Source organism: Panthera tigris, chromosome X (assembly GCF_018350195.1).
Source record: "Panthera tigris isolate Pti1 chromosome X, P.tigris_Pti1_mat1.1, whole genome shotgun sequence".
Taxonomy (NCBI): domain Eukaryota; kingdom Metazoa; phylum Chordata; class Mammalia; order Carnivora; family Felidae; genus Panthera; species Panthera tigris.
In genome coordinates this window covers 17,590,120-17,602,728 of record NC_056677.1, presented here as the reverse complement: position 1 = coordinate 17,602,728, position 12,609 = coordinate 17,590,120, and the positions used below count along the sequence as shown (strand labels likewise).

General features: G+C 37.3%; 1 protein-coding gene across 4 annotated transcripts in view; it reads right to left on the bottom strand.

Moving 5' to 3' along the window:
* The window catches only part of CNKSR2 (connector enhancer of kinase suppressor of Ras 2), a 297,547-nt gene that overhangs the window by 41,525 nt on the left and 243,413 nt on the right, over positions 1-12,609 (bottom strand). For all 4 annotated transcript variants that reach the window (XM_015540102.2, XM_042974263.1, XM_042974264.1 and 1 more), the window contains 3 exons: positions 11,846-11,913; positions 5,081-5,181; positions 2,154-2,727 (listed from right to left, as the gene is read on the bottom strand). In XM_015540102.2, coding sequence (XP_015395588.2) covers positions 2,154-2,727; positions 5,081-5,181; positions 11,846-11,913 — 743 coding nt within the window. The remainder of the gene's footprint in view (positions 1-2,153; positions 2,728-5,080; positions 5,182-11,845; positions 11,914-12,609) is intronic.

Sequence of the window (12,609 nt, the reverse complement as noted above, 5' to 3'; positions counted from 1 at the left end):
ATCACAGTTATTCCACAAGAAAAGAGCCACTGAAAGAGATGGAAAGTACCGAAAAATTGCCCACTTGACTCATTTGGGAACCTGAAAGGAAAACCCCACCAATTTAGTAGTGCATGTACAAGGTAAAAATAAATTCAATCAAGAAAACAGCAAAGAGACAGTAGAAGAACAAACTCGAAAGCCATCTAACTATAGATGCTCTGTGGGCCCGGGTTTTCCTTTCAGGCCCTAGGATGCGCCTTCTCCTTTCCGGGACTCCCTCCTGCGATGGCCAGAGGGAACTGGGAAGTAACTGGCTTAAGCGAAAAAGATATCATCGATGACTTCTACCTGTGGCCATGATGATATGTTTTCTGAACAGAATTCTCTATTTCAGAGGGCTGTGCAAATTTCAACACAATTTATCTTAAAATGGCAGAGATAAAGTATTTTCCCCAATATGTTTGCAGAATACTGAACAAACTTCACATACTTAGTTACAGCAGTTGTGCAGCACATAGATGACAGTCAAAATGAAGTTTCTAACTCATCTTTAGTTAAATTTTAGAAAACAGTATCCTGATTTTGGTAATCATCATAACATTAAAAAATGTATTATCATGCTTGCCAGAAGTCCTACGGAGACTTCACATGGCTCCTAGATATTTCTTTACCAGTCTCTTCCATAATCTCTGATAAATGTGAATGTTGGGAGGGCTTGGCAGGTAGTAGATGGTAATTACCTTTTCCTGCACCAACAGTATACCTTTTGTAATGCTGCTTATGGAGATTATGGCCAACATACACTTCACATGGAAACTGCTTTAACATATGATTTTTATTACCAGCAACTCATATTTTCATGGTATAAGATATAATTCCCCTTAAATAAGGCAATGAAGACCATAAAAGGAATTCTATTGTATTTTCTTGCTAATAATCTCCAAAGTGACTCTCATTTTAAATGAGCCAAGTTTAACATGGGCATGAGGATACTGACCTGCTGGCCCTCTGTGAGCTTTGAACTGTTTTTCCAATTGTGAAGAAGAACTTACAGTAATATATCCCATAATCAAAGTCTCGTATACTCACAAAATGGGTGGATGGCTATAGTCTGCTTATATCCTTTAAAAAGGGAAGTCTAATGCCCTGGTGGGAACAAATCAGAAACTGTGGTTTCATCAACACTAGCTTGGGTCAGCTGCACTAACTGGCCCAAACTTCATTTTGAATAAAGACATGCAAACAGTTTTATACTACTTCTTTAATACTGTACTTTTTTTTTATTGGAGGGGGGAGGGAATTTTTACATTTAGGACTTACAGCCAAACCTAGATTTTCTTTCTAAGTAAGGTAACTGAGTTCTAGCCTTTCCCTTAAACCAGCCTGGCTTTCTGGACTGGTGTATCACATTAATTATAAACAGATGCTTGGTAAGGCATGTTGGATAAAGAACTTGAGAATTAGTAAACATATTCTTAATGCCAAAAAGTCAGAGGATTACTTAATTGACTTTGTCTCTCTTCAAAGTTGATTCACATCAATTGAGTTTTGCAATTAACATATATACCAAGAAAATAAATAAATGCTTTTGGCAAACTGGTTTCTAGAAACAATTTTGGCCATTTGGAGTTGACAGAAATGCTATTTGAAATTTCTTCTTGGAAAACTCTTTTGAATTTTTCCTTTAAATCTTTTAATACTGAAAAGGGAAGTTGTATATGTATGTGTGCGTATGTGTGTGTTTCTGTGTTCACTTACGTATTCAACCAAGGTTCTGCTAACACCGTGCTTGAAGCATTTAGTTTTTTAACCCAAACTCAGGGGGCAATGACTGTGGACCAAAGGGATGATATATACAAGGGAGAAGAAAGTGGATAAGAGGTAGGAGAAAAAGAAATGACTATCATTAACCTTACAAGGAAAATGGGTAATTGGAGAAAAGCATTTGCTCTAGCTTTGGGTGTCCTGGGATATAGGCTTCATTATCCACCTTTCTCCCCCCCATGTTACTCAATTTCTGAAAGTAAAACAGCAAAGGATACCTAATGTCCTGTGCAGCAAGACTATTATTTTAAGAAAAAAAAGGAAACAAAATTCTATTTTCTTAAAATAAGAAGTTTGAAAAGGTTAGGACTCTGTGTACACAGGCTAAGGATCTCCAACATACTTACTTTTGTCTCCTATGTTTTCCCCTGCTGCCTCCCCTTCCTCCTCCTCCTCCTCCTCCTCCTCCTCCTCCTCCTCCTCCTCCTCCTCTTCCTCCACCTCTGTGGGCTGCACGTCATCCTGCGGGTCACAGGCACTAACGGGTGCGTTCAGACAGCAGTGGTTGAACCCGCTATCTCGAGGCAGAGTAAAACTTCGAGGTTTGCCCCCATTTCCATTTAACACTTGCATCCTCTCGCTCTCAGCCAAGGGGTACGGCCCATAGTGATCCTGTAGGTGGCACTTCTGAGTTGGAAGGGTGGACTGCCGCCTGTGCTCTGGGGAGATGGCCGCGGAGTCAGAGAAGACAGAATCCTCCAGGGGCAGAGTCTGAAGATAGTGTAATCCTGAGCTTGTCAGGGGCGTCTCGATTAAATCCTGCCAGGAGCGGCGCTGACTGGCTGTCTTGCGAATGGGGGACACAGCACTGCTCCCAGTCACTTCCTGGCGAAACTCTTCATGGGAGGACTGTGACTGAGAGGTCTCTGTGGAAGAGAGCCGGCTGTGTTTTGCTTCCACGTAAGGACTGGCACAACTCATCTGTGGAAAGGAGCCTCTGATCAGTCTCCACAGAAAATAACAGACTACTTCTGTTACCAAGGAACACATTAGATTTCTAACAGTTAACATTTACCAGTCAAGTTAATGACTAGTCAAGTTTACAGACATCTCAAAGTTAGGCCCAGCTGATATTTTAAGAGACTGAGATGTGGAGTGTTGAAATGCACCTATACCAGACTCTCGTGAAAAGTCTGACATATTAACATGCAAAGTTGCACAACAGTGAAGCATAAGAAAATTTGAGTGCTTATGTAAGAAATATTCAGCAACTAAGAAAAATCTGAAGTTTAAAAAATCTCTAGGAATTTAAAACCCTGAATAATTGCTGCCAAATTCATATTTCTGGATTTTGTGGAGTTTGGGGGTGAGAGCAAGGAGAGAGGCTTTTGGATGTGAAAAGAAGGTGCCTATAATCGGACAGAACCCCTCCTCTTCTTCATAGGTGAATGAATCCTCCTATGGGCCCCAATGAAAGGTGTTCTTGTGGTCTTTTCAATTTGTGGCACTTTGTAGAGTTAAACATATAGGCAAGGTGAGATTATACTCTGATGGGGATAAGCATCTGCCTTGGGCATGGGCACCTCAGGGTACATAAACACAAAAGAAAAATGGAATATTTCTATTCTTGGAATTTAAAGTTTGGGAGTATATATTATAGTACAAAGTACAACCAAGAAAATGGACTGGCATCAAGTGAATGCTGTAAAAGACTTGCAGGTGCCCCTACTGGGGACAAGGCTTACTCTAGCTCTCGGGGCTAACAGATCAGCCCTGGCTCCTTTCTGGCAGGAGGAGTTGAATTTGTCAAATGTGATCAAGGCAAATGGGGCTCAGGTGGTGGCCAGGACAAGCCTGGCTGAGGTAAAAGCACATGCTGCCCCTCTGGGTAAAGGAGAAGTTAAATGGCATCTTCTGGGGGCAGTTTATCTTCCCACATGTTAATAACAATGTAAATAGCTTCCTTCTTGAAATTCACAAGTTGCTATGATTAAAGAGCTGTTCCCTGAAGCTGCAGTTTCCCTTTCTTCCTCTTTTATAAATATTTAAAAGGAATTATTCAGGCCCTGATGTTTTAGGCAAAGAGGGAAAATATGAAATAAACTGTATCTTGTCACTGACTTCATGATTTCATTTCTATAGCTCATCCTCGCATTCTGTTACACTCAGCATTTATTAAAGAAATGTGCATACATATTAGGAACAATTCTTAGCTAAGAGACATTGACATATTGACATCAAACACTGTTATTAAAAATGTGGCTTCCCTTTTAGTTATTAGTCAAAAGGACCCATTCATTTATTTCATAAATATTTATTTATTCATTTCAGAAATATTTATTAAGCACTTAATAAATAAGTGCCAGTGCTGTGCTAAGCCATGGGGATGTGTAGATGAATACAGCAGGCCCACAGTCTAGTCTAGTGAGCTGTTTGTAGTCTCAGATATTCTGATTTAATGTCTGGATAGGGTCTGAACATCTGCATTTCTAAAATGTTACAGAAGTGATTCTTATGCACAGCCAAGGTTGAGAAATGGCCTAGAATTTTATCAACATCTTGTGTAGCGTCTTATTTAAAATCCTCTAGAATAATATGGAGGTGTAATTAGGTTGAGTGCTGTTGTCACCTAAATTCAGCTTCCATTTCCTATGTGGAAGACTCAGTCCCAAGATAGCCAGAATTAACTCTTATGACGCTGTAACCATGCAATGTATTGTCAAAACTGGGAGACTACTGAGATGCTCTTAGTAGTTCTGATGGGCCATGGGCATAAAGTGGGATAGTCTCAAGCAAACTAGGACAGTTGTTTACCCCATTAAAAGATTATAAACTACAGGCTATACACAGAATCATTTACACAGGTTTAAGAAGTCTGGAGCACCATATAAACACATACATTAAACCAGACCCCATGACTATCTGAAGAGCTATCTGTCAAAATATGTTTCATATATATATAATATTAATTTTTATGAGTCATTTCTGAAGGATATAGGAATGAACTTTATTAGTGTGGGATACATAAAGTCCATTTATATATCTTTTTCTAAGAAAACTTATTTTTGTTGCTGATATTTCCAGGAAGGCTACTCTGACACAAACAGGATTTTTTAAAATAAAACTGGGCAGATATTATGCCTGGAATCTGTGGTGACTGTTTCTCCTGATTAAATAGTCTTTGCATACTAAATTTTTTCCCCTTATTGTTTTTAGACTCCTTATGTTCTTTCCTCTTAGGGAACCTGAGGTCTGACGTGCAATTCACTACATGGGGATATTTTGGGTCAAAGAATCTGATGCTAAATAATGCCCATTCCTGTTGGCAACTTACAGAGGGAGGTCGTGGGTATGTGTCGTAAGGGGGCGGAGGGCTGTCCTGTTTGGGTGTTGATGGAGTATCTGCTTCTTCCTTGTCACTCTCACTCCAGTAATCTGTAAATTCACACACACAGATACAACATTCTATTAAATATTTCTAGCCATATTTTCATTCTATTAAATATTTCTAGCCATACTTTCATTCTATTAAATATTTCTAGCCATATTTTCAAGAACACACACTACCAGCTAACACAAAGACATTTAAATTCCACTCCTATACCCTGCTCCACAGCACCCACTACTCCAGGCCCACAAACTTTTATTTTCAGCTGGGTGTTCAAGAAGAAGGAAGAGTGCAATCACTTAATTCCAATAAAGCATGCAATTATACATAGCTATAATTTTAAGGAGTTAAGAAAAAGACACTGCAGAAGTCAAATCAGGTTTAGGGTGCTTTAGATTCCAGGCCAAGTTATTCTGATGCTTGAATTAGTGAATAATAACACATGATGCCTCTTAAAGGTGTATCATTTTACCCTAAAGATGAATACTCAAAGAAAAGCAATATATATACAACTGTAGATCTCTACAGATATAAACAGCTCCAAAAATAATGTTCTCAATTCTCTTTTCTGGCTCCAATTCACTGGTTATCTAACAATCACTGTTTCCAGAGTCATGCTGACATGACTCTCTATAACACGATACTCCCACCTCTACTTGGAAACACATGGCAAACCTTGATTCTTGCCAAATGCAAAAGGGCAAATTTGCTGATGTGGGCTGCAAGTTCCAAACTTCTAGAACTACTTAAAAGGGTAGAAAATGTAAGCCGCTAGACTTGGCAGAGCTCAGGCAAGAGGGAAAGGAAAAAATTTTGAGACATAAATTAGTTGAGTAAGTAAAATACAGCACAAAGACCAATAATCAGAACCTGTTCCACTAATAACGCAACCACTCTTAACTCTGGGTTAATTCTTTATAAGATTTACGAGGAAAAACCTGTAAGTATTACCCATTTTTATTCTTAAAAAATCTAAATCAAAAGAACCATCATTAGGCTTAACTGATAATCAGATTTAGGTGAAAAAACTATGGCACATACTTTTACAGGAACCTCTTTCCACCCAGGAATCTTTTACTGTAATATTTATACATATTTTCCTTGTGGTGCTTATGAATAAGTATAGCTAATATTTATTGAGTACTTACTATATGCTGCACATACTTTTATAGGAGTCTCTCTCCACCCAGGAATTATAGATATGCTTATATATAAAAATTATATAATAATTATATATATTTTCCTTGTGGTGTTTATGAATAAGTATAGCTAATATTTATTGAGTACTTACTATATGCTGAATAGAAAGTAGTAGAGCTGGGATTTGAGCTAAGAAATAGCCTTGCCCTAAACCTTGGAGGGCTATCACTGGGACTCTTTTGAATGACACACTGGGAGAGTTTAATTTGACATATATTCATGATGCTTTGAGCCCTCCTCCTCCTGCTGTTCTGTAACTCTGGCTATCATGAAAAGAAATTCTTTAGCAGTGGAGATTATTACATTCAGGCCTCAAAATACAAAAACCTTGAAAATGCTATTCCTATTTTAATTATTCCCTTTGACTAAAAGATAAGCAGAAACTACTTAATCTAAATTTGTGTCTGGTATTTATAATGGATCATGCTGGTGACAGCTAGTATACTAAGCTTCCTCTCAAATATGAATTGATATAGTTGCCCAGCGATATACACAACAAACAATGGTGGGAAAAGCATGAACTATATACTTGGGCAGATGGAGGTTCAATTCTTGGTGTACTACTTACCATCTCTGTGCTCTTGTGATGGTTACTAAACCAGAGTCTGTTTTGTCATCTGTAAAAGGGGGCTAATAATAACTGACTTTCAGAGTCGTGTATACGTGTGTGTGGGGATGGGTACTAAATAAGGTAATACATATTCAAGTGCTTTGCACCTTGAAAGCACTCGATATTAGGACCCCTGATTTTCTTTGGTGGATTTATAGGTAGCATGCTAGGACAGTCTGACCCAGATCACAGAGGAGGTAAATGCCTTGTGTTTATCTTCTTGGACATCAGTTTTTTTTTTTTTTTTTCCTCGTAGCAAGTTCCAGCAATGAAAAGTGAATTCTGTAGCTCTGGGATCTGGGTTAGGCAGTTTTGTGGGAGTTTGAAATACTATAAGGAAGTCATTGCTGGAGGTAAATGGAATAAGCACCACCCCATCCCAACCCTAAGCAGTGGTTTGCCAAGATCACTTTGCTCTTACCTTTCCCACTATTTCCTGAAACTATGGCACCTGTGTTGAATTTCTCCTTGACCTCTGTACTGATTCCTTGGGGGTCTCAAGGAATTAGCATCTCAAGGGGTCCTTAACAGCATGCTGAGAAGGAGATGGTCACCATTTTATCAAGATCTCTATAGCTATCACTACAAGTGACAGATGTGGGAGAATCTGCTTTTCCACCTCAGTTAAATTAGGGAGAATTCTAGTCCACTACTTGATGTAATTTTTGGTTTACTAAAAAGTACCATCAATCTATAGCTTATTTGGGTTGCCAAATAAAAGACTGAAATTCCCCTTTGTAAATTAACTTCATTTCTCACAGTAAGTTGTAGGTCTTTGAGAGAGCAATGACAGAGAAGAACCTACATAGAAAACTCAGTCAGGCTTCTTTTGGGTTTGTGTGGAAAATTATAAGCACATTGTTTGCTCAGGAGGCTGAAATGAGTTTGATTTTCATTCTATGAGCAAATTATTTTTCTTAGCTTTCCATTTAGCAAAAATAAATGGATACTTTTAATGTCTTGCAGTGATATTCAATTTTATATGTAACTAATCATGAATAAATAGTGCCATCAATAGAACAGGAAGATTTCCACTTTCTTCTCATGTTGATACAAAAGGATAATTTGAGAAACTTAACAGAAGACCATGCGGGAGGGGAAGAAAAAAAGAGGTTAGAGAGGGAGGGAGCCAAAACATAAGAGACTCTTAAAAACTGAGAACAAACTGAGGGTTGATGGGGGGGGGGAGGGGAGGGTGGGTGATGGGTATTGAGCAGGGCACCTGTTGGGATGAGCAATGGGTGTTGTATGGAAACCAATTTGACAATAAATTTCATATTTAAAAACAAAAGGATAATTTGAGAAAAATTACTTTTTCATCTAGAACTACCAAAAACTACAATATATTTCATTCATTTTTATGTGATTAAAGCTTTAGGAAGACATTGTGTGACTGAAAATATGTGTCATGAATGTCTGACTTGCACGTGGAAAAATATAGAAAAATTATTAACAGGCAATTAGCCAAATTTTGATCTTCATGTAATTTAGTGTAACCCTATTTTCTCTAAGTACAACAACAAATAATGAAAGAGAAGCCCACATCCTTTACACTTCTGTAGCTAAAGATACTAATTCATTAAACTTTTATTTAAATCAATGAAAGAGTCACTTTGAAGCTGCAATGGATATTTAAATAAAAACAGTGTTTTGGAGTTACTCCTTTGCATGTTTGTGAAATATTCCCAACCTTCAACCACCTATATTTTGTATGAAGCTTAACTTCAGTACTGAGAACAGTACTCGGAAGATGTCAAATAATTCTACAGAAGTGTGGAGTAGACACATGCATACAGTTGTTTTCTATATAGAATACCATGAGACCTAATGCAGAAGGTAGGAAGTCTATTATGTTTCTGACCTATGTTAGAGTGCCTGAGAAATATACACTCTACGTGGAAAACCAAATTATTTCAGATATTCTGGTTGCGTGCTAGCAAGGGAGACATGACTTGTTAACTATTATAAGCTTCTGCCAATTACGGTCTACTACTGCAGAAGGTACTAAAATATGCACTCACATGCCAGACCAGGGCATCATGAATCCATGCATTGAATAGTTATTGGAACCTGTATGTACAGTATAACTTACCAGTTCCTTAATCCATAATGATATATGGCTATATAATACCACGTACAAAGAAAATTAACTAAAATCAAGACCATGCTAAACTTCAAAATAAGAAAGTTAAGCTTGAGAATTCAAGATTCCTTCTTTATGCAAACCGAGTTTTTCAAAGATTCATTTCCTATCAGTATACTGTCTATACTTTTAATTTTTGCATCTTAAAAAAATCAGAAACAAACCTATATGCACCTATAAAATACAGTTTTATGCCTTTAAAAAATGTGAGAAGGAAGGCTAAGAGATTTTTTAGTAGTCTTAACACAATTTTAGGCCTATAAATTAAGTTGAAGTACGAAAAGTTTAAATAAACTTAAGTAAACTGTTAACAATGAACAAATGTGGCTTAATAACTGGACTGACACCCCATAGTCCTGGCTGGGATTCACCTGTGCACCCTGATTTGATGGAGATTGTTTCCTCATTATTTGTGGAAGTATCCATGCTGCTTCCACTCCCAGGAATGTTTTATTTTGTCACTTTCTATTTTTTAGACATTTATTATTATTTTTGAAACACAGAAAGAGAGTACGAGCAGGGGAGGGGCAGAGAGAGGACACGCAGAATCCAAAGCAGGCTCCAGGCTCTGCTGACAGCAGAGTTCATGGTTTGATGCAGAGCTTGAACCATGAACTGTGAGATCATGACCTGAGACGAAGTCGGATGCCTAACCAACTGAGCCACCCAGGCGCCCTTTTTTGTTACTTCCTATCTACTTCATTCTCATCCCGTGAGAATAGGTTCAAATAATGGAGTCAACATAAAGCCTTTCCCCACTCCCTTCCTGGAAGCAATCTCTCCAGCTTAATTTCCACAGAACTTGATTTGTACTTTGTTACATTTCATTTTCTGTATTATATTAAGAGGATCTTTTCTACTAGAATTCAGTGTAATTTCAGGCAGGATGGGCGCCTATTTCACCTTAAGTCAATCAGTGTGCTAGTTGAAGGCCTTACACAGAAACACTTCATACTGAATAAAATATCTTCTCTTTCTCTCTACTGCTGACTTTACATCAGCCTCACTGATCAACTTCTCTAGCAAGTTATTTCCTCATTAATTCTGCCTCTTTCCCAGGTTTTTTTTTAAATTTTGCATCCACTTAGCAAATTTTTAAAAAATCAGTTTCACATTGTGCAACCATTAGTACTGATCGATTTTATGTTGTTCTTTAATTTTTTTCTGCTGTTCTTCAATTTTTCTTAAGCAATTTCAAGTGTGTATCTTTTTTTAAATGTTTACCCATTTATTTTCAGAGAGCATGTGTGCACAAGAGCACTTGAGTGGGGAGGAGCAGAGAGGGAGAGAGAGAATCCCAAGCAGGATCTGAACTGTCAGCGCAGAGCCGGATGCCAGGTGCGAACCCACGAACACGAGAACATGACTTAAGCCGAAATCAAGAGTTGGAGGCTCAACCAACTGAGACACCCAGGTGCCCCTCAAGTGTGTATCTTTGATATCCTCAACAAGATGATATATTCCTATTGGCAGGAATCATGGTTTGCTATTTCTTTGAAATCTTCCTGCCCTAAGTCCTCACCCTTCACTGCCTTACTCATCCCCATTCTGTGGCCTGCAGGCCAAATGAGGCTCTCTGCCTATTTTTATATGGTCTGTAGATCAAGAACAGTTTTTACATTTTTAAATGGTAAAAAAAATCAAAGGAAGAATAATTTTTTGAAATGTAAAAAATGATATGAAATTTCATTTCACTGTCCATAAGTAAAGCTTTATTACAGCCCAGTCAGAATCCTCATGTGTGTAACAGCTGCTTTCATACTGTAACAGCAGATTTGAGTAGTTTAGACAGAAATCTTATGGGCCTGCAAAGCCTAAAATATTAACTATTTGGCTTTTCACAGAAAGTTTCCCAACCCCTGCCCTAAACATTTGCTGACAGATTGGTTTTGGGATCTGGATATCTACTTTAGATATCTCTAACCTTCAGCTTTTACATGTTTAGAAAAGTTTTGGCTGAGGTTTTACTTTGAGAGGGAACACAAGGTTTTTAGAATTTCCACATAAACAAATAGTCTATGCCCACTGGAGACACAACTAGAAATAAGTTTGTATATATATATATATGTATATATCAATCTGTAGAATTCTTTTAGCTTTAGGAAGCCTCAAAAGATTTCCAAAAACTGTTGATGCTTCCAAGGGATATATAATAAACACTTTTTGGAAATGTAAAGCAACTTCAGAATGGTGACCACAGCTTTCATTAAAATTTAAATCTGTATAATGACGTTGTGTTTTGTATATCTGAGGTCAATACTGAGGCAAGATCCATAAGATCACAGAATTACAGAGTAACAGAACTGAAGAACATAACTAACTGAGATAATTTATGGAAGGAGGAATCATCCATCTGAACTCTTTGCATAAAAGTCCACTTAAATGTCTATGACACCACTAAACAGAAAAAAAAAAAAACCTCACCAACAAGGACCTGGACTCTAGTCGATATTTAGGACCAATTACAGATTTTTAAATTTGTAAGATTTTTGTCCTCCATTGGAAACAGACTGAGAGAGACAGCAACAAACTCCACATCAGCAGCTCCAAAAATTTTAGAATTTATTCCCCATCTGTTTGATTTACTAAACCTCACCTTTAAGATGGTATGGTTTGGATTCAAAGTGCAAAAAAGAAAAATAACCACAGCCTGATATATGCATTTTCACTCAACTGATAGTAGTGAATCACTGTATAGGATAACAGCAGAACAAAACAAAACAAAAACCCCAGAACTGTAAAAAAAAAATTCCTTTACCTTGTTCTTGCTTAATCCTCTCTCTTTCTGCATATCCTGCAGTCAGCATATTGATTCTGTTAAGCCACCTGAAAAAACAACTATTAAAATCAGTAACACTGCAATTGAATTTCGTATATTTTACTTTTAAAAAATATTTATTTTAAGGATAAAGAAGATGTGGTATATATACAACAGAATATTATTCGGCCATAAAAAAGAATGAAATCTTGCTATGTGCAACGGCATGGATGGAGCTAAAGTACATTATGCTAAATGAAGTAAGTCAGTCAGAGAAAGACAAATACCATATAATTTCACTCCTATGTGGAAATGAAGAAACAAAAGGAATGAAGTGGGTAAAAAGAAAGACAAACCAAGGAACAGACTCTTAACTGTAGAGAACAAACTGATGGTTACCAAAGGGGAGATGAGTGGGAGGATGGGTAAAATAGGTAATGGGGATTAAGGAGGGCACTTGTTGTGATGATTCCTGAGTAATGTGCCGAATTGTTGAATCACTATACTGTATGCCTGAAAGTAACACTGTATGCTAACTATACTGGAATTAAAATTTTAAACTTAATAAAAATGTTTATTTTAAAATGTTTAAGAATATATGAGATAATTCTACATAAAAGATGTGTTCTTTGCTATTCTTGACACATCGAGCTTTCTTTTTTTTTTTTACATTTATCAAGACAGTCTCTTTGAGACTTTTATTTTTTTTTCAATATATGAAATTTATTGTCAAATTGGTTTCCATACAACACCCAGTGCTCATC